The 21,338-nt window shown below is 49.2% G+C and overlaps 1 protein-coding gene across 3 annotated transcripts in view; it reads right to left on the minus strand.

The window, feature by feature from the left end:
* Positions 1–21,338, minus strand: part of PCDH19 (protocadherin 19) — a 57,730-nt gene that overhangs the window by 26,538 nt on the left and 9,854 nt on the right. The window contains exons 3-5 of one of the 3 annotated variants that reach the window (XM_035325358.1): positions 5,282–5,340; positions 1,881–2,053; positions 1,064–1,731 (exon numbers count right to left, since the gene is read on the minus strand). In XM_035325358.1, the coding sequence (XP_035181249.1) occupies positions 1,718–1,731; positions 1,881–2,053; positions 5,282–5,340 (246 nt within the window). In that variant the 3' untranslated portion in view covers positions 1,064–1,717. Of the gene's footprint in view, positions 1–1,063; positions 1,732–1,880; positions 2,054–5,281; positions 5,341–21,338 lie in introns of those variants that run through there. The other 2 variants (XM_035325357.1, XM_035325355.1) reach the window with 2 other exon arrangements.

Raw genomic sequence — 21,338 nt, forward strand, 5'->3', positions numbered from 1 at the left:
TGTGTCTCTGACCTGAAATTGGGTAAAAATCACAAAGACAGAGCCATCGCATGAGAACCGCTGTTATTGCCGTGGTCTGAGTGTCTCAATTTTCCTGATTATTTCATACGGCCACTGCTCGACAAATCAGCTGAGAAAATACTCTCTTTAACCTTTTCTTCAGCTTCTGGTCCAGCAACTGCCCACCTCTCTGCCTGCACTGCTTCTGCCCATACTCCGCCTACACCTCCATGCCCTCGCAGCAGGTTCCCCACAGCCCCACATGGAACTGGGGATGCACAGCTTGCCTTTGGAAGCTTCCTCCTGGAAATGATCTTCATTTTTTGGGGGTGTTTTACAGACAACAAGGAGCTCTTGTGGCAATGGACTGGACTAAATTTATTTCTTGTGTAACTCGTCCAACCTCTGCCTCCAACTCCTTCTCCTTAACTTATTTGCATTGTTATCAGCTGAGCAACAGAGACAGCCAGCAGACTTATCAGAAATTTAATCTCTGTAAAACCCTATCTGCAGTCCATTGAGATTGTGGGTTTTTTTTGCTGAAGAAATGTGACAAAAAATTAACAGATGTTGCTCAGACCATTCAGCAGGATGGGAATCAATTATGAACATTTTTGCACCTACTGTTGTCCCTTACTGCAAACGCATCTTAGGAAACCCTCTCCTGATCGAAATGAAAAAGCATTTCTTTGTAATAGAAGAATAATAAATGATAGCTATCAGCCTGCATTCTCTGACACAACGCTGGTCCTTGGAGAATTAAACTGCCACCGTACAGTTATATAAATGTTTAATTTTTTTCATCTTTGGCCACAGTAGGGTTGTCTGGAAATACATTATCACTGCAGATGCCATCCCTCTCCAATTAGCGTGGCTGGCAGTGTGGAATGGGTAGGTGACCTCTGCATTCCTGTGCTCGCAGAGTCTTACAGGGTTAACTACGGCCATTTAACAGACTCTATCGAGAATTAATACAGCGATCAGCTTCTCTCAAGAAAAAAAAAAAAAAAACGTTTGGCAGCGCAGATGGCAAGAACTCTTTCTCCCCCATTTGACTCTTTTATGACAGCAAAACAAAGGCTTTTAATGATGTTTACCATGAATTGAATTAAACAGCTGAAGACCAGTTCATAATCACAGCATTTTGTTTTCATATCCTTAAGTCTTTTAGCAGTGGGGCTTCCATTTGAGCCTCAGCTACAGCTTATCTCAAGATATAGCCAAGCACCCTGAGGCTTCCCTGTGCTGGAGCACCAAACCACATTCATACTTCTTAATTGAAAAAGACAGGATGTTTGCATAGGATGTTTGCATCAGTAAGACATTAAAAGCGACATTCATGCCCAAGTACAAATGACGTCTTGGGCTCAGCTGAACTCCTCTGACTCCTCTCCTCTAGCTGACATTAGGCTGGGTTGAGATCAGGGCTTCAATTTCCAGCTGCGCACGTGGGGATGTGTAACAGCTGACAGCACATCACATGCTGTGGGGAAGGGACGCAAGCCCCTCGCCCACCAGCCCGGGCCAATTTCTGTGGGACCCTTCACTAGGGGCCCGCATGCTCCGCCAGCCTTTTGGGGAAGCTATTTGGGCATCTCCTGCACAGCAGGGAGCAGGAAGGGGGTGCTCTCCATCAGGAGGCACGAGCCCCACACTTGAAGCTGGTAATTCCTGCTCTAATCCCAGCTCCGCCGCTCACGCGCTGTCACACGGGTGCTCAGGGTTTTTCATCTGTGAAATACAGGATAATCCTAAACGCTTACCTACCTGACAGGCGTGGCACAAAGATTAATTTCTATCTACACAGCGCTCTGAAGATGCGCAGCCTTATCCCCAGCCCATGCTAAGTTTCTCCCCGCGCACCCGGGGCGGGAGCTCACCTGGCTCGGGGCCCTGGGACGCCATGGAGGGGACGCTGGTGTTGAGCACATCGTTGACAGCCGTGTCACAGTAGAGGCCGCGCTGCACATCGTGCTCGCTGTCGGTCTGGTCACTCTCCTCGTGGCCACTGTCCTTCAGGCTGTTCCCCTCCAAGTCCTTGAACGTGGAGCTGCTGGGGGAGACATGGCAGTGAGCTGGCCGCCCCACCGAGCGCCCGCACCCGAAATGCAGCACCCAGCTGCGGGCTGCTCACATGCACTGTACTAGCCCACGGGCAGGACATGCAGGTATCAAGGAAGCTGTGAGTGAAACAGGGCTTAAGAAAAAGGAAAATACATACACACCCAATAAGCTGTTTCTGTAACTAGGCTTCCTCATGTTTCATTACCTAATATTAAAGTTAAAAAGGATCTCAACTTTAGCGTTTTAGGTTATAGGCCAAATCTTAATAGCTTCAAGTTTTAAAATAAAAGCCTTCCGGGAAACAGGAATTTCTTTTCATGATGACGGTATCGTTCCTATTTTTAAAAACAACCCCATGATTCTGGGTCCAAGTTCACAGGGACTTCGGGGGAGCTGGCAGCAGTCCAGCTCCCTGACATCCCCTGCAGCTGCAGCTGCCAAGGCCAGCATGGGGGGGGGGGGGATACAAGGGCTGAGCTGGTCCCAAATTCCTCATGTCCCTGCCCTGGCACCCAGCCCGGAGGGGCAGGAAGCTGCAACTAAAGCAAAGGAAGATCTGCATCCTGGGTCAAAAGCGATGTGAGCACATGGAGCAACCAGCACATCCCCACAAACAGGAGAGTAGCGGTGGGTCCGGGGCACCCGCTGTCCTCAGCATGTCACAGAAGGGCTTTCTTATAGCCCTTCTGGGAGCAGGATGGAGGGACTGTGATGTGGGGTGTCCCCTTCCCACCACACCCACTCCCAAGGAGCCAGTGAAGAGCTTCTCTCTGCACAGCCATTGTCCTTGAGGGTGTGGGAAGCTGGGTGCAGAGGCACTGGCTTGGGGAACAGCGGCACGACAGCCCCAACAAACAGAACACCTTGGTGCACTACCCAGCATGGACATGGGGACAGGGCACGGAGGATGTGCACCAAGCCGCCCGGCTACTGGCACCAGCCCAGGACCAGCTCTCCTCCAAGAGCCTCAGTGGACTGCCAGTTTGGGCCCAAAGACAGCTGCATGAATGATCCTTCTGCTATCCGCCAAGCCCTGCGACACCCAAGACAGAAACATCTCAAGGTGCACAAAATGTGCCTTCCCTGGGAGCATGGACACGGGCTGGAGCAAAAGGGAAAGCAGAGGCAGATGCCGTGGGAAAGGAAAGTGTTTGGGAAAGGAGGGCTGCCAGAGAAAGCACGCGAGAAGGGCCGGGAGGGAGCTGTGACACCTTCCCCATGCCCTGCCTTTGGCCGACCGCCGTGCTGGCAAGGCCCTGCTGGATCCTTCGCTCCTCCACCCCCGGGCAGCCCACACCCGTCGGGGGCTCTGCTTGCACCAATGGCACCGAACTTCCTCACTGGCTGATCAGGGATGAAATGTCGGTGCAAGGAGCAGCCTGTGCTTCAAAGCACTGAGGAGCTGCAGATTTTCATTACTTTGTGAAGCCCTTTTGCGTCTCCACGGAAACCAAGCAGACCACCTACCAACCCAAGCTTTGCAAAGCACGCAAGGAGGGGGCTCTGAAATACATATAAATTGGTAAACCTTCAAACATCGTCTTTTAAATAAAGATGTCCCTGTTGAAGCCACTGACTTTGATTCCAGGATAAATCAAAGAATTTTAAGTTAAAAAGCACTACAAATCTACAATTCGTTTGTGTGTGTGTATGTGAGTGAGAGAGGCAGGCAGACAACACAGCAAAAGTACAAATAGATTAATTAAAGTGCTGGATTTGAGAAGATTCGCTCACCAGAGATAGAAGAGCTACAACATCTTCATAAAGGCAAAGGATGAAAATGATGCCACAGTATGCTACAGAAAATATTTTTGTTCTTAGATGTCTGCACAGCATTCCTGGCATCCGTTGTACTTAAGATACAAGACAAAGGTAGAAAGCGAGGGGAAACGCTGTCCTACACGGTGTTGCTGTTCCTAATGTGCAGGCAATCTGTGTTACAATGCATTTATCTATCCCGCAGTGAACCAGACCGTAATGCAGCAGCCACACAACACATTTCCGTGGCTGACACTTCTCTAAAGCATGGGCAGGTCTCGGCAGCAGCATTTCCCAAACAATGCCGTGCTGGAGTAAACCCCGCTGTGGCAGGTGGGAGCGCTGCTTGCCTTTATGTTAGGTGTGAACAAGGAAAGATTAATAGATTTGTTTTTTTTCAGGGTGCCTGCAGACTGTCTTATGCGGAGCGATGTGGCGCAGGCAAGCCATCTCTCGCAATCACATTAGCATCGTTAAACATCACACGCAATGCAGGCAAATATACCTGCCCCTCACTAGCTGAACCCAAGTTGCTTAAACAGCGCGCTTGCAGCTCCCATAGTCCTTATATTTTTAAGATGTAAACAAATGGAATCGCAGCCAGGAAGATAATTGGATTTTTTTACTGCTCAGAGCACACCTGAACAAGCCAGGGCTCGCTCCTTCTCCTCGCTGCATCTAAGCAGCATCCTGTGGCCAGGGTGAGCTGCCCACTGGTACCTGTCCTGGGGTGCCAGGGCCTTTGCAGGCTCCAGAAGAGGCAGTGGGGGAGAGGGCAGGTGGGAGAGTTTCCCACAGGGTGATGCTGGCCACTCGTTGGTTTGACATGACCCGGGGGAAGTCAGCGGGCTTAAACTGGGTCAGCGCAGGCATGAACCCACTGGAGACATCTTTGCTACTGGGAGGACACCAGCAAAGGCAGGATTTTATCCAAAGAGTTAAATTTACCCATGGGTAATTGCTAGGTTGCAACTGAACTGATAATTTGCTTTTTTACCCCTGGAAGGGAAATCTTAGCAAAATGCTGTTTTGCCTCGGTATTCAAACTAAAACAGTGAGCATGCATCAAACCCATTTGCCTGCCCCCAAATGAGATTTTTTTTCCCCCGCCTCACATAGCAGGGAGATCTCACCATCCAAATCTATCATTTTATTCTTGTGCATTCAAATAGAATAAAATCTATGAATTTTAAAGTTGTCAGGGTAACAGCACTCTACCTAACTCGCTGTAAGTTCCTAGTGTGAAGGAGCCAAACAGAAGAAAAAAGACTTTCCTTTATAGCAAACCAAGAGCAATGGGACTTAATAGGCAGTAAATACCGTTTTTAAAACCAAATGATAACTCTTGAAACATTTTGCATATAAAAGAAGCAAGTAGCATATAGCACAGTGAGAAAGAACATTAAATAATCTGGACTTGGCTGGGCAAACCAAAGGGCTTTCAAGCCAGCCTACATACCTCTTTATTAAATGAGCTCTGCTGTTCACGTAGTTGGAGTCAAAGGAGTAGTTCTCAGTCTGGAAGGAGGAAAAGAAAAGGGAGAAGTTACCGGCTGCTTGCTGTGGGATCGGGGGCAGGTGGGCGCAAAGGGCTCTCTGTGTCCTGTAAAAAGCAGCAGCCACCCACGGGGCATTGCCTGGCACCTCGGTGAGACCAGCTTCTCACCTCATCCCAGCGCCTCACCTCGTCCCAGCACCTCACCTCGTCCCAGCAGAGCCAGCACCACCCTGGCACAACACCAGCCCCCATCTGCACAGGCCCCGCCAGCCTTCACACGGCCGCACACCAAAAACCAGGCTGGCTGGTGACCACAGAACAATTTGCAGAGAAGGAACAATGTGACTGCGCTCCGTTACAGAACTAATTGCTTTTAATTCCCTGATGGACTCGGTTCTGTGTGTGTCAATTTGACTGAAAGTTCAAAAGGTATTTTTCTTATTAGTGTATAATTAACATGTTAAAATATTTATTGCATAGATATGTAAATACCAGCAAGGTAATCCCCTGCCAGAGAATTTAATGTGGGCACTTTTCTTTGTTTTAAATCATTTCATTTGCAGAGACAGTGGGCTCTGTTATTAATTAAAACAAAAAAACAAAACAAAACAAAACAAAACAAAACAAAAAGACAATGGGTGACATGGTTAAAAGTTGGAGGGGAGCAAAAGAGGGGGAAAAAAGTCAATGGATTTGTCATTGTAGGCAAAACTCACTGACAAACTCCATCACTGAAACACCATCTTTTAACCCGAGATTACACAGCCTGGGCTTTCTGGTTTTCATAGACAGGATGGAACAAACAGAACTGGTTCAAAAAGAGCAGCCAGAATACAGGGAAAGAGAGCAGGGTGCTACTGCCCATGAGAGCATGGGGCCACTACCCTGGGATGTGGTGGGAGCACTGTGGTGGGGCATCCCATGCGTTGGGATGCAGTGGGAGCCATGAGCTGGGACATGGTGGGATCCTCTTGGCTGGGATGTGGTGGGACCTGCATGGCGGGATGTGGTAGGAACTGCATGGTGGGATGCAGTGGGAGCCATGTGGTGGGACATGGTGGGAGCTGCATGGTGGAAGTCATGTTGGGAAGCAGTGGGAGCTACAAGCGGGGCAGAGTGGGACCCACTGGGCTGGAATGTGGCAGGAGCTGCATGGTAGGACACAGTGGGAGCTGTGTGGTGGGACATGGCAGGTGTTGTGTGGTGGGACACTATGGGAGCAGTGTCATGGGAGCCGTGTGTTTGGATGGCGCAGGAGGCATGAGCTGGGACATGGTGGGATCAATTCCATGGTCAGAACTTGGCAGGAGCCACGATGTGGGATGTGATTGGTTGGAAGCAGCATCCTCTGAGGCCAGGAGCAGGGAAGCAGCCCCATCCTGCCCTCCCGTGTTGCCTTCCACTCCTCCTTGCCCCTGCCCCACAGCCGCCCCCCCTCCCAGAAAGCCGCTCGGGAATACTATGGCCTGTTTTTATGGCAATTATGAACATGGTAAAAATAAATGCATGCATCTTTAATGTCTCAATAAATAAAGGAAAGCAGAGCCTGCTGCTAACGTAATCACAACGGCAGGATGGAAGGAGTGGGGCCGCTGCAGCAGAGCCTAACGTGAAATCCAATCGTACCCTGGCTGAGGTTATACTGCTGTACCAAGATAATAAAGCAAAGGCAGCGTTGGTTAAGTGTGACCTTTTCTGAAATACAGCACAATATCTAATTTACCAAACAGGAGCCTCCCAGAGAGAAACATGCAACGATCTGCGAGCCGGGGGAGTTGGCCTAGCACTCAGCACAGCTCAGTTATTACTTTCACATAGTAATTACTGCTGTAGAGTCACGCAGGAGATTTACTGCACAAACTACTGGTCCCTGCAGTTCTTGCATCCTTGTTCCTGCAGTACGACTTTGATTGTTAAAGCGCTCTGCGTCTCCGTAGGAAACATACACATGTATTTTTAAAACACACAACACCAAAGATTTAAACTCTGCAGAACATTTCTGATCCCGTGTCTGCTCGCCAGCCCTGCCACTGCCAGCCCGGGGGGAGATGCCACCATACCCTGGGATCTCACCACGGCACTCCCCAGAGAGATTAGGTGATTCCCAGAGACCACGGCTCTGCAAAGGGGCTCCAGCAGCCCTGAGCAATGTGGGCAGGAGGAATCAAAGGCAGCTTTGGGCAAGCAGAGACCAAACGTCAGCGGGTGCCCATATATCACAGAGCTTTTAACGCGCTCGGCTTGCACACAGCGCGCAGTTCCACACAGACCAACCTTCTGCAGCCAAGAGCACCCAAGGCCACCTGCTCCAGCTGGTTTCACCAAAACCCCACCGAAACATCACTAACACCCCACCAAAACACCACTGCTCTCAGTCCGAACAGGCTGGAGGAAACGCTGCGCATGCTGCCATCCATCCCAGCTTCTGCTCTGGCCCAGATCCAGACCTCGCGCTAGATGTGGCCAACATCCCTGGGAGCTTTGTTACCAATTTCTGATAAAGAAAAAATAAAAAAGACAATACCCTGGACCAAGCAAAATCATTGGCAAACGAGCAGTCCCCCAGGCTGTAGTTTGGTTGCCTGCAATAACACCCTCCCCCCCATGCAGACCCCCTGCTTCACACCTCACCTGCTGCTCAGGATGTTCTGCACCACCTTGCTCCGGAGGACGCAACACCAAAGATGTAATGGAGAGGCTCCTGGGGGGCTTTAGTCATGCCCAGGATCTGTCCCCGGACTTCAAACCCAGCATGTCACTAAAAGAAGCACCACTAATGCAAATTCCTTCCAGATACCAGACACGGCATGGAGCAATGTGGACACAGGGACGGGAGCCGGGTATGCTCCAGGTGCTTTACAAGGCAGCCCAGCAGTTTATGAGGGCTCTCCTTAGCTATGGGATTATCTGTCAAGGTTATCTCCATGCAGGCTACGGGATCAAAACAGGAGAATAAAAAAGAAATGAGATTTTTCATGGAGGAGGGCTGTTTTATAGTTTGCATTATTCAGTCGAAGTTCACTTGATTTAAATCTAGTTCATCCTGCAAAGTGCAATCACTTACAAACAGAGGCAAAACGACTGGGAAGCATGTCTCCAACATGTCAACGTTTTAATTGGAAAAGAATATGCTCCCTCTCTTAATGAGGCACCAAGAACAAAGTCAAAGCACAAAACAGAGGGCCAAGGTAAGGCTCATTTTTGCCGATGAAACAATGTGCTCTTCATAACATGCATCATCAAGAGTCCAGCCCCCTTTTTCTTCATTATTTTGGCAAAAGCAAACAAACCATTACTTTCTTAATGATCAGACCTGCTCCTGTAAAAATCAAAGGGGAGAGGGAGAGAGCCCAGCCTGTGTCAAGGGCCTCCCTCCAGACCCTGCCAATTCTTATCTCCTGCTCATTTCAGTGTGAATGAAGGATGCTCAGCGCTTGTCAGGATCCAACCCCAAGCCGGTGTGCTAGGAATAAACCATATATTCAAGGCATGAGGAAGCATTGATCAGCATCTAGCATGGAGTCTGCAGCGCTGGACCGCATTTCTAGCTTGCCCTCCCCAGGCAGGCGTGCTCAAGGCAGTGCCATGGGGGCACGGTGCTGCTTACCCGGGTCCAATTCAAAAAATGCCTTTAACTGCTGCCTTAGCAACACAAACAGAAATCCAACAACAGACAGAATCAAGCAACGAGCAGGGAAATTTTAAACTTTTTTTCTTCCCCAGCTGTTGTTGAGGACTGCCATTTCCATTACATTTCAAGAAGATGCACAAGCACCGGTTCAACTCTTCAAATCACAGAATGGATTCAGGTCTCTTCTGGACCCGGACGCTGGGGGGTGACAGTGACTTTCCCATCAGCAACAGGGAGCTGATCTCATCTCTGCACCCCCTCTGCCTGAAAAAACAGAAGTGAAAGGCAGAGCGTCCCGAGGCAGCTAGGAAGGGAGCTAGGAGGGGAGAGGTGGTGCTGACAGAAAGGCCAGTGGGGCCAGGGACCTGGCGGGGAGCCACCACCTCAAAGAGGCTGCGGGGGGAAGCTCGGTTCATCGGGAACACATTAAGACACTATACCTCCTCACCTCAATAATTCAGGGCCTGTTATTCCTGGGTTTCAGCCATGATGCAGAAAACATACAAACGAGCATATCTAAAGGCACTGAGGGGCCTCGGTGCTGGTGGCTCGGGGTTGTCACATCAGTTCCCAGGCAGCAGGGATGCACAGACACCCAAAGTTCCTCCCGACCCGAGGCGGGGGCACCTGTCCCCCTGTGCTCCTGACCCACAGTACAAACCTACAGCATCTCCACATGGGCCGCTGGCTCTTCTTCTCACTTCGGGGTGAAAACATTTCCATCTTTCTACAAATTACTGTAAACCTGCTGCAACCTCCTGCCAAAGCGTGTAGGAACCCTTCACAAAATCAGCTTCATAAAAATGACACATTTAGCGCCACTTTTTCAGAGTTGCCCCTTGAGCCTTTTTTTTCCTACATGCCTTGTTAATAAAGCTTGCATGTCACACTTTATTACTAGAAAACAACGTGGACCTTTCTCCCAGGCTGCAACATGCATCTCTTGTTCGGGGTTTCAGAAAATCCTCCCAAAATACACAGCGGCTCCTCTGCGCCAGCCCCCATTTCTGCATGGGGATGCACAGGGAGCCCGGCTCTCCTGGCCGCCTGCCGGCGCTGCAGGAGGATTCGGGGACCACAGCCACATCACAAAACCACACATGGCCCCCACGATGGGGAAGGCAGGGCAGGTGATGTTTGTTCTCCCGTCTCCTTTGAGCCTTGGCCCTGCTCTTCACAGGCCAATCAACCACAAACTCCAGCATCTGTAATAAAACTGTTGCTCCCTGATAGGAAATCGCACCAACACTGAATTCTTACGGTCTGAGCTATATTGTGAGTAATACAGAATACATGTAAATTAAATGAAAACTCTGGAGCTGCACTTGTGAAACATGGATAATTTCAATGTAGGGTCAAACGAAGCCTTGATCAGCGATGACTGGAAGTCATTATCAGTGAGCAAGCTGGTTATTACCCCATGGGAAATAAATAAGTGGTCTGAGACTCCTTCCCACCAAGAACAGTCGCAGCACAAAACGCAATCTCAAAGCCGCTGTCACTCAAAGCGCCCAAACAACCGGCCCCAAACAACCAGCCCCGAACAAAACCAGCCCCAAACAACCAGCCCCGCAGCCCCCAGCTGCTCGCCCAAGGCCGTCCCAGGGAGCAGGGACAGCATCATCCATGCTGCCTCTTACCCAGAGGGTGCTTTACTTCTTCAGCTGCTCTGTGCTGGCCTCTGAAGACAGGCAGGAAGGAGGCAGAGGAAGGAAAAGAGGCCTTTAGAAATGCCACCCATCTGTCTGGGTGGAAGTGACAGAGCGACATCCCTTGCGACACCCATGACCACTAGCTGGAGAACACCAGCACACACTTGAGGGGCACCCAGCACAGCCAAGGATGGTTTCTCGCCTGGTTTCTCTACAGACTGGGACAAGACCAACCAGCTCCTGTGCACTGGGCAAATCCCAAAGATTTTCCCCTGCACGCTGCCAGCTGCTGGGGAGGACAGCACTGCCATCAAGCATCGGTCAGAGGCCAGGAGCAGCAGTGACAAGACATAGCAACAGCTCCAAACAAGACCAGGGAGAAATGTGAAGCCATTTGGTTATTATTCAGGGGAATGTAAGAGCCAGTCACCTGGGGACGCCTGATAAAGGTTAAAAGGATCTGACCTCTGGCATCTCCCCTTGAAGCCAATTTCCTATAGCCTGGCTTACTGCTAAAGCCCGTAATACATGAGATTGCAAACTGTAAACTAGCAATATAGTGTCTCTGAAAAAGTAAGTGCATTTAGCGTCCAATATTGATGTTTTATAATTAGATATAATACAGCAGATCATTTTCCTGCCCCTGATCAATGAAACCATGGTTGGTTTTGGGGTTGGGCTTTTTTGCAGACACCCTGATTGCTGCCTAAACCAAATGGAGCAATGCCTCGCTCAGTTCAGCAGGAACAAGCAGAGACGAGGATGTGCACACATAGCAACCATTTAGATTTACTATCCCTGAAATATAAACAGAATATTTATTTCTGACCTTTTAAGTACTAATTCCAAATTTAATGAGGCACAATGAACATTCCTCAGAGCCAGACTCCATGGCTGCTTAACACCACCAACTCTCTAATTATTACTGCAGCTTAAATAAAGGGCGTTTGGTTCTGATGGACATTATTAAACACTGAAGGAACTGAGTCCAGCCTCCATTTTCCCCTGATAAAATAAAAAGCATTTCAGAAAAATCACTGGGAGAGTTCAGCCTTTAGCATCACCCTGCTCATCAGAAATGAGCAAAAGTATCAAAACAGATTGCATTACGGTGCTGCCGTACCCACTAATCCGCTCTGAACTCCCGTCCCCTCCCCAAATATACACAGGCTTTCTCATTTTTGTCTGAAAATGGATCGGAGGCAAGAGTAAAGGAGCTGCTGTGATGTGATTTTAAAAAGGGTATGGGATTAGAAACCCAGATTGAATCCTGAGAGCGACGACACACAATGAAGCCATAATTACACTCCTGAAAGCCACAAATAATATCAGCCGTTTGAATTTGTCAACATATCAGAAATCTACAGTATCGTTATGGAGAGCAAAAATGCAATAATAAAACTCCTTCTATTCATATGGCACCTACAATACAAAAGCTCTTTAGAGGCCAGTGCACACAGGCGTCCCTCCAGCAGCCACCGCCGCACCGGGGGCCAGCTGTCTGGCACCGGCACCACAAAGCCAAAAGAAAAGCAAAATATTGACCCAAAAGGGAGGTATATTTTCTAGGCAAGAGCAAACAAACTGGCCAGCAGGCTGGCGATGCCCTGTCAGCCACCAGAAGACCCCGAGTGGCTTTTGGAGCAGGGGGACCCCCAAAAGCAAGGGGCAGGGGGCAATGCTCCCCCCCCCCAGACAGGCTGCACGTGCCCTCCCAACGGCCCCAAGGGGCACAGCCCACCACAAGCCGATACCCCTGCGAGGATATAACAGCCGATAAACCTAATGGCAGGCTCTTCCCATCACCTGGGCCTGCGACTCGCCGCTGTGTAATGGATATATGGATGCAGTTTCCACCATGGACTGCACCCCTCTCTAAGTAGTGCAAGAAACAATCTGGATCTAATCAGCAGCCCTAGGGTAATGGGGCATGACTTACAGATTTGTTAAAAAACCTTTCAGAACTGTCCTTTGCCTGCCTCCTTCCATTAGGAATGAAAACAAATATAACAGAGGAACCATTTTTTCAAACGTTCCCATTGCTGGAGCTAAATAAAACTCCCTGTCAGTCACCTTCTGGATTGGCAGGCCAGAACAGTACCTTTTGTAGGGAACAGGAGAAATCATAGATATGTCACTGCAAAAGAAAAACCAAAAAAATAGTTGCAGACGAGTTAAAAATATTGAGGGCGTCAGCCGCAGCCGCCAGCTCCGTTTTGGGAGCACTATCTCCGTGGCAGCCCGGCTTCAGCTAAAATTCCCCGACAACAGAGGATGATAAACCTGAGCCAAACCGTGCTGCTCCACACTAGCAGGTGCTTGCATCCTCTCTTTGTGTTACCCTATGGGAAGGGATCAGCGATGCCCACCCTGGCCAGGGGAGCTATGAAGGATTCCGCTGGCTCTGCAGGGAGATGAGTCCCCGGCATGTCCCACATCGCCTTCCCCATCCCGCTCTGTCCCCAGGAGGGGGAAATACACCCGGCGCTACGAACACACCAGTAAACACAGCCCGTTAGTTATTACAAAGATGCCAAAACCTTACTACTTCTTGTTCCTTCCAGTTAATGTACCATAGCCGAGGATGAATTGCTATTACAAGGAACTAAAAATAAAAATGTTTCAGAGGCCGTAATTGGCTTGTCTTGTTGGGCTTTTTAAGGAGCCAAAGTACCAGTTCCAGGCTATTAGCCCTAAGGTTGTAGAAGAATGGTGTAAAATATTTCTTCATTAAAACCCTACCTTCTATATAGAGGTGTTTTTCTTTGGGATTTTTTCCCCTTCTTCATTTAAAAAAAAAAAAAAAAATCATTTCTTTTTATAAGATGCATATTAGCAAATAAGCTTTAGTTAAAAGAGGGCTTTGAAAACACAGAGGTCATAAAAATAGAGAAGACTCCTTGCAGCTGGAGAATTGGTCAGAGCCTTCAGTCGTGGATTCAGGTCATTTTCCTTCAAAGTTTACATAATATTCCTGAATCACATCTGTCATCTAGGGTCATTTTTAACAACCAGCACCAAATCCTCCAGACAAGCAGAGAGCACGGGCTGGGGACCACCACCAGCATGGGACAGGGCCCACTGGCACAGGGGCAGCATGAAGGAAGCGTGCGAGGACAGGGAGCCCAGAGGGTGGCCCATGACATTCAGCTAGCTACCTGTGCCTGACGCTTCCCAGCAGCTGTATTTGCAGCTGCACAAGCTGTGGCACTGCTAATTATAACCACAGCAGCACAAGCCTGAGAAACACCAGAACGCTCTGAACGCTGCCTACCTGCCTGACAGCTCCCTCCCACCCCAGCTAGCAGCAGCAGGAGAGTGCCACAGGCTCCTTCCCAAACACCTCAAGGCCTGGCACTAACACTGACAAAGGCCACATGGGACAGGCGGTGGTGTCCAGGGTGCGATTTATTCACTGGTTGCTCCTTTTTTTTTCTTTTTTTTTCTTTTCAGGCTGTTTGGTGCCATTTCATTATCAGCGGCATTGGTTACTGCCATCACTTGGTATCAGCAACAATGACAAAACCAAAATCATTTATTCAGCAAAACACTTGTTTTGAAAGAAACAGATGCTGTGCCTGAGCAAGGACTTGGAGATTTGGCACGAGACAGCCATCCTGATGAGGCATAAGTGACACACGAGCAGAACAACAATAATTCACGGTCATTTAAAATGGCTTTAAATCTGGCTGTAAGTTCTGCCTCTTAGAGCCCGCTCGGATGGCTGCTGGGTCAGAGCACCTCGGTGCTGCCCTCTCCGTCCACAAAAGCATTTGTCTGCACGGAGCTCAAATCAATAATAATAGTAATACCAATAATGACACTGACCAACCTGCATGTAGCACCACGCAGCACTGGAAGCTCAGCAGGAGGATTACAATGCACCCTTTCACTCTCTGGTTTTGCACACTTTTCCTTCCAAAATGACAGCCCGAGATATTTACTGCTTTGGTTTTGTGATTTGAAGGTTGCTGCTAGAAGAAGAATACATCTGCTAGGTACAATTGCTATTTTTTGATAGTGTCTAGGCAATACCTTGTTAAAAAGGGCAAAACAACAGTTATTAATTACCCTAATTAACCCAATTCATAAGACACATTTGTGTAGCTGTCATGACAACTGCTTTGACTAACTTGCCAAGAATAGCTTAGCTGTCCATTCAAATAAATCCCTGATAATTGCTAGTCTAGTTTACTGGGCTTCTGTGATAATAATAATTAGTGCTACTGTACAAAAGGTCACGCTAAACAGTTTATGAATGATGCGTTTCGCATGGTGATTACATGAGTCACTGGCGCCCAGAGAACGTACACAGCCGCGCTTCCTACGTGGCGAGACGTGATGGGGCGGCAGCCGGCCCAGGCTCCTCAGCCTGCAGCACACACAGCAGGTAGAGGGGAGCGGGCTAAAGCCACGGGGTCAGAGGCAATTGCAGGGCCCTGATGCCAAAATGGCACAAGTACCCGAAACGGCTGGGGCAGGGACAGAGGCAGCGAGCTCACGAGTAACGCAGGACAGCTGTCAGCTCCATGGAAATCTGTGAAATTGCCCCGTTCAGGATAAATTCTGATGAAATGTCACATATGGGCTTTATTGACCATCCCATGTTACCTATCACAAGGGACACATGCATGCAAAGAGGGTCTTCATCTTCAAGCATTTGCTCGCTGCAGCACCGTCCTCCCACCTGAACTCGTGGTTGCCGAAGGAGAGCACCGTGCACACACCTCAGGCCGCCGCCGCGCTCACTGCCACCATCAGCGGGGCGAGCCATCGCCCTGTCACACGTGGCAGGTTATGACTCCAGACTGCAGGCAGCGAGGCCAGCGAGCACTTAAAATGTCGTTATGGTGTGAAAAGCAAATATGCAGAAATGACACCTCGGCTCTCAACAAATCTGTTCCCTCAGCATCTCCAAGCTCTGCACGGGTTTTCATCGCATTAACCCCAGGAGCCAGCACAGCCAGGGGAGAGGGGCCAAGTCCTCACCTGCCAAATTGAAGCCCGGTTAGCACATCTTTCTTTTGGGGGAGGACAGATGTCAGGTCCCCAGAAGGATCTCGGTGCTACAGGCTGCAGCCAGGCTCGCCGCGCTCATCACTCACAGCTAAAAGCACGTGCTAGAAAATAAGGGGCCTTTGTCAGAGTGACGAGGAGAAATTACAGAAACCTGATGCCGAGCAGAACCTTCCCCGAGTTTTCCCATGTGAAGTTTGCAGCTTGGTTCAATATGTTAGTGCCTAATGAAGGTTTCCCCCATATTCTGCAGGGTATAATCATTCTCCTCCTAACGAGCATGTGTTAATGGCATATTAATGCTGACAACATCTAACTGTGGAGAACAAGAGGAACATACTCCAAAACTCATTTCAAACACTGGACTTCATTGCAGGCTAAGTGGGCCGCAGCCCAGGGGCACACCTCAGCCAAAATGCCCTATTTCCCCCAAAGCTGGGACACCACCAGTGTGGGGCAAGAGGGAAGCAGGACCGGAGAGGAACTGTACACAGACTCGTGGAAAAGCCTTTTGCTGGGCAGGCAGGTCTGGATGTTGGTTTTGAGCCAATGGCCATGTGACTTTGATTAGTAAATGTCACCGAAGCTGGGGCACAGAGAGCATCCAGATGTGACTCTGATGACAACGAGCTGGGGAGGGAGCAGGTGAGTGGAGGCAGGTGAGTCCCGAACCAGGGGGGCTGACAGCCTCCCACCCACCGGGGTGCCAGGTTTCCCAGACAGTTTGCACGAGCTCTGATGCATGAAAAGAGCACACATAAAATGGGTGCTTCGCTGGCTTTTCTCCTTCATTAGTTACATCGCCATTCAGAAGAGCAACATCCGAGCGCTGCGACACCAGCCTGGTTATTTTCCATGAGACTGTCCAGCACTGCTCAACATACACACACCACCTATATCATCCAGGCATGCAGGCCACAGGGCCCCATACATCACCGCAAAACACAGACAGCTCACAAAAAGTGCCATTAATCTGCTCTGCCGGTGCGCTGCCCGCACCAAACGCTGCAGTAAGAGGCAAAAACCTAATTCTGCAATTGTTAAACTCCTGTATGCTCACACCACCGCATACATTTAGATTTCCAGATCGATAATCGATGCTAGAATCAATAGCAGGGAATTTAGCTACATTATAAAAACAGTAAAATCAGCCAATAGTGAGAAATGACTATTGAGTCCTGTGTTTTCTGTACTCACTTAGTCTAATAATGGTGAATGATATTTTCCAAGTACATTATTCAGCAATAAAAACGCAGAATTATTTGATCTCTTTCTAACCTTTATGATTCTAAGCACTCCTTTTGACCCAGATTGAATGAGGCAACATCTGCAGAGCCTTTCACAAAATTGTACTCTGCATGCACTATTGTAGGTCCGCTGCCAAAGATAAATGTTATTATTTTAAAACCATCATCCTACTAATAGATGAGCAAACGCACTGCATTAGCATAGCCCGCAGATCTCTAGCACTGGTGAGAAAATGCCAGAGGGTTTTTGCTTAATGGAATTTTACATACCTGACTTAGTACGGGTTAATGCAATCCGCCAACACAGGAATTTTAAAACCTGCCCTGTGGCATACACCTGCCTTTACAAAAGATGGTGTAATCCGACAAGCTCCACATCCCCGTGAGAACGACAAAGGATTCACGTCCAGATCTCCTGTGGCCAACAGGACGTGGAGACAAAGACCTGGTCTGCGCAGCTCCGGCAGACACAGCCTGCTATCGATGCCAGGCGGTATTTATCGTGCTTAATGAGGGAGCCTTGCTGGGGATCACCTCGCCATGCTGAGCGCTTCCATCGGAGGGTGCGTGGCGAGCGTTGAGCACAGGGAGCGCGACACGGGGTGCGCGCTGCTCCACTGCTGCTTCAGAGCCTTCACCAGCCTGTGGAGGGGACAGGAACCAGCCGCGATGCTGGGTTAAACAGGGACTCACTTCCAGGCTAGGTAATAATCACTTGTCCAGCTGACACAAGCCATTACTTCACCCCAAATTTAGACTGGAAGCCAGACTGAGACACTGAAGTGATGACACCGCAGCCTCCTCTCCAGCTAATCTTCCAACCAGTGCCACATGCAAGCGTTGCCCAAACAGGAACAGCAAAATTTGGCCCAAAGCACGGCTGGGGACATCGGCCTCGGTGTCTCCTTGCTGAGGCCTGGAGATGCTTCTGGGGAAGGCAGGAGGCTGGCTGGGAGCTGGCGCCAGAAGGGACCCAGGACAGGGTCCGTGCCCAGCGGCCCCGCACTCGGTCGGTGAGGGCAGCGCGTTGTGGAGAGCACCCCGCTCACTGCGAATGCCAAGCACGCTCTGATTTGAATTATAATTACACTTATAAGCACACAGATTACAACTATTTATGCTACAAATAAGACCATCCTGTATTTTAATTAACAGAAAATGATTGGAACTCAACTATAGCCTCTGCTGGGAACAATATCTAATCATTTATTTAAGCGAGGCTGTGCACAGCCCCATATGCAACCTGGCCGGGCGGCAGTAGCGGGCACGGCTGCTGACACCCTGTATTTTATATATATATAGATACATATGTGAACCTTCAAGGGCAGCACCAATGCCTCCAGGAAAAGGCAGGAAGGGAGAAAGGGAGGGTTGGAAGGTGGAAAAGCACTTTTGCCATGGGGATGCTCCATTGTATTGCATGCAGCTCCATCCCAACATGACACTGACAATGTGTTACTCTGCCCAGGATGCATTGTGCTGCAAGTTTTTGTGTCATAGTAAAAGGGAATTGCAAGACCCATGACACCACCGAGCAGCATCACCAACCCTGCAGCGAAACAGGGGAGGTTTCAGCAACATTTTGCCCTTTGGGTCTGGAAGGGCAAAGCAGGCAGCACTGGAGTGAATTCCCAAACACAAACACATTGGCTAACTGTCAGGATAAATCGGAAGGGCAGAAACCACTACTGACCGTCCCCATGCAACCGCGGAATAATTTCCCAGAGAAGCCTCGTCCCTGGAGGGGCTCAGAGCTGTGTCTGGGACAAGCTTTGGCAGTACCCGGGGGAGGCATTAGGCACAGCCCTGCAGCAGTGGGGCAGGAGGAGAAGGGAGCCCTCTGGGGACAAGCCCATCTCCGTACATCCAGGGCACATCTGGCTGAAGGCAAGAGAGAGGGCCTGGAAGGGCACCTGGCTGCGGGCTTTCTGCAACTCCAGCCCCTCAGGAGGGGCTTCGGGAGGTGGCAGCTGACAAATACAGCTCTTCAAGGAGCCAAGCAGATGTGCGTGAGGTTACCCAAAGGAGATGCGCGCTTGGCCTCCAGTATTCCTTTGCATGCATGTGCTTTATGCAAAATAAATTACAGAAAGAAACCACAGAGTTCATGTCGCTCAATACAACAAGAGCTAATTTGGAAGCTACTATACATAAGGCTATAAATAGAATGCAAGACCACCCTTTGGACGTAATTACTTACTGTAAGTCTTTCCTAATGTAAGGGAAAAGTCTTATCTACCATGTAAGTATACTCATAGGACCTTTTTTTACAGAATCAACAAGTAAAAGCTATGCATCAGAAATATGCATCCAAGTCAAAATTACTAGCAGCCAAACAAGATGAGCTGCTATACTTTTGGTAAAAGTGAATCATAACACCCAAACAAATAGCACAGAAAAAAAATGGTATATATATATATATAGCTATATGACAAAATATATAGTTATTTACATAATTATGTACAATATTTAAATCTGTACACTTCACATACTTACACGGATACATAGCGTATAGCACATAAGATATAACAAACAATCTCTAGTATGGAAATACAACGACAAAATTACTTCTATTCTGAGCACTCTGGGTCCTGGCATCAGAGGAGAGGAGCTCTGCTTTCACGCACAGCTGCTGGCACCACACCATGCCCCGACCCCATTTCCCCATGGACCCCAGGGCAAATGCCCATGTGGTGCCCCCAGTGCAGGAGCCGAGCCACGCTCAAGTCAATGCTTGCCAGAGACCTGGTGCAGGAAGCGTGCAGACAGTGCAAGCCCTCGTTCAACATTAATGGGAGCTGGAGTATTTATCTCTGTTGCAAGGTATTCAGACAATTTTTTCAACACAGAGAGCTGGAAGCGATCACAGAAGATGCATAATTCGGATCGGCTGACCTCAGAGCGGAATAAGACTCTGCTCATTTCCACTGCATCGCCCCCGTGCTAGGAGAGGTCAGGGAGCGCCGATGACACACGGTGCCCACAATACACCAACACCTCCCTGGTGACCACCATGAGCTCTCATGAGGCTCTGGGTGCCCATCCGAGGGTGCCACAGGGGTGCATCATGGCACTGCAGAGACCTGGCGGGGACAGCTGTGGGTGTCACCAGCTACCCAACGCCTGCTTCACCACGGCCTGCAAGGGTCGGCAGAGCTGTCCTGCAGTTTCTCAGTGAAACCCGGGCAGCTCTTGGCTATCCCCAGTGCCAGAGAGGGGAAAAAGAGTAGCAGTCTCAAGCTGAAAGCATCCTTGGTCTTCGTGGGGCTCCCAGAGAAGAAAGGCTGCCATTAGCTACCAGACAGAGATGCTCACGAGCGAAAAGGCAGACGCGCTAATTAGAGACGTGACCTGTGCTCGCACATCTCGGTGCAAATCAGAGACCAAAAAAGTGCTGAGTTACAGTGACCTCCCAAGGAGAAAACAAGACTGGCAACGTTTGCTGCGAAGGCAGTCTTCCGACTAGTTGAACATCATTGCTGATAATGCTTTAATTATTATCTCTACTTAAAATAAGCCTTATTTCAACAGTCTGGCATGTCTCAACGCTGCAAACTTTCTCCGGGTCGGGAATTATCTCTTTCTTTTCTTTCGTTCTACACACTGCATTACTGAGAAGCAAGCCAAATCCCTTCCAATTACGTATCATGACGTTTCCCTAGTGTTACACTAAAGCAAGGCCCTTCACTTATAAATGGCATGGTTTATAACAAATTGTCTGTTATACCAGACAGAAACTGATTTCCTCAAACCGAGCATATTAAAGTGAGTACATTCATTCTGGTTGTAACACACAAAATGTGATTATAACAGACACTTTGGGGGCTTTTTAAGGCTAGCAGAGAAGAGGAGGATAAGCTGGAGGGGAAGAAAGAATTGACAACTAGAGAAATGACAGAGAAAGAGGAACAGCCACGCTGATTTCATTTCTTACAAAACAAAAATCTTTGTATGTTGTCGAAATGTGCTTTAGTTAACACTGAGAGATAGCCAGAGCAAAAACTGCCTGTGCTGCCTGAAACGAAAATTGCTCTATTGTGCTTCGAAAACCATTTCCTATGGTGAGGAGAACGCTTTCCAGGTAGTAAAAAGCATATCTGAAACCACCGGGGCCTTATCCTGCAACTGTTGCTCACTCAGATAATCCCTACTGCTACAGGAAGCCCAGGCGAAATCAGTGTGAGTGAGGATTATGCAGGAGTGTATCGAGGTTGGGGGGTTAGGCCAGGATTACCACTAAAACCAGTAATTCCCCATCTTACTGCCGGTGGCTACCAGCGCAGGAGGCAGTGGCCACAACCTGGCGGCACCTACACACCACAGGGCATTTACATACCCCCCCAGGGGACCACGCTGTGCAGGGGGATCACGCCGTGTCCGTGGGATGATCTCCATGCCCGTGGGATGCTCCCTGTGCCCATGGGATGATCCCTGTGCCTGTGGGATGATCCCTGTGCCTGTGGGATGATCCC

This window comes from Oxyura jamaicensis, chromosome 4, assembly GCF_011077185.1.
Source record: "Oxyura jamaicensis isolate SHBP4307 breed ruddy duck chromosome 4, BPBGC_Ojam_1.0, whole genome shotgun sequence".
In the NCBI taxonomy this organism is placed as follows: Eukaryota; Metazoa; Chordata; class Aves; order Anseriformes; family Anatidae; genus Oxyura; species Oxyura jamaicensis.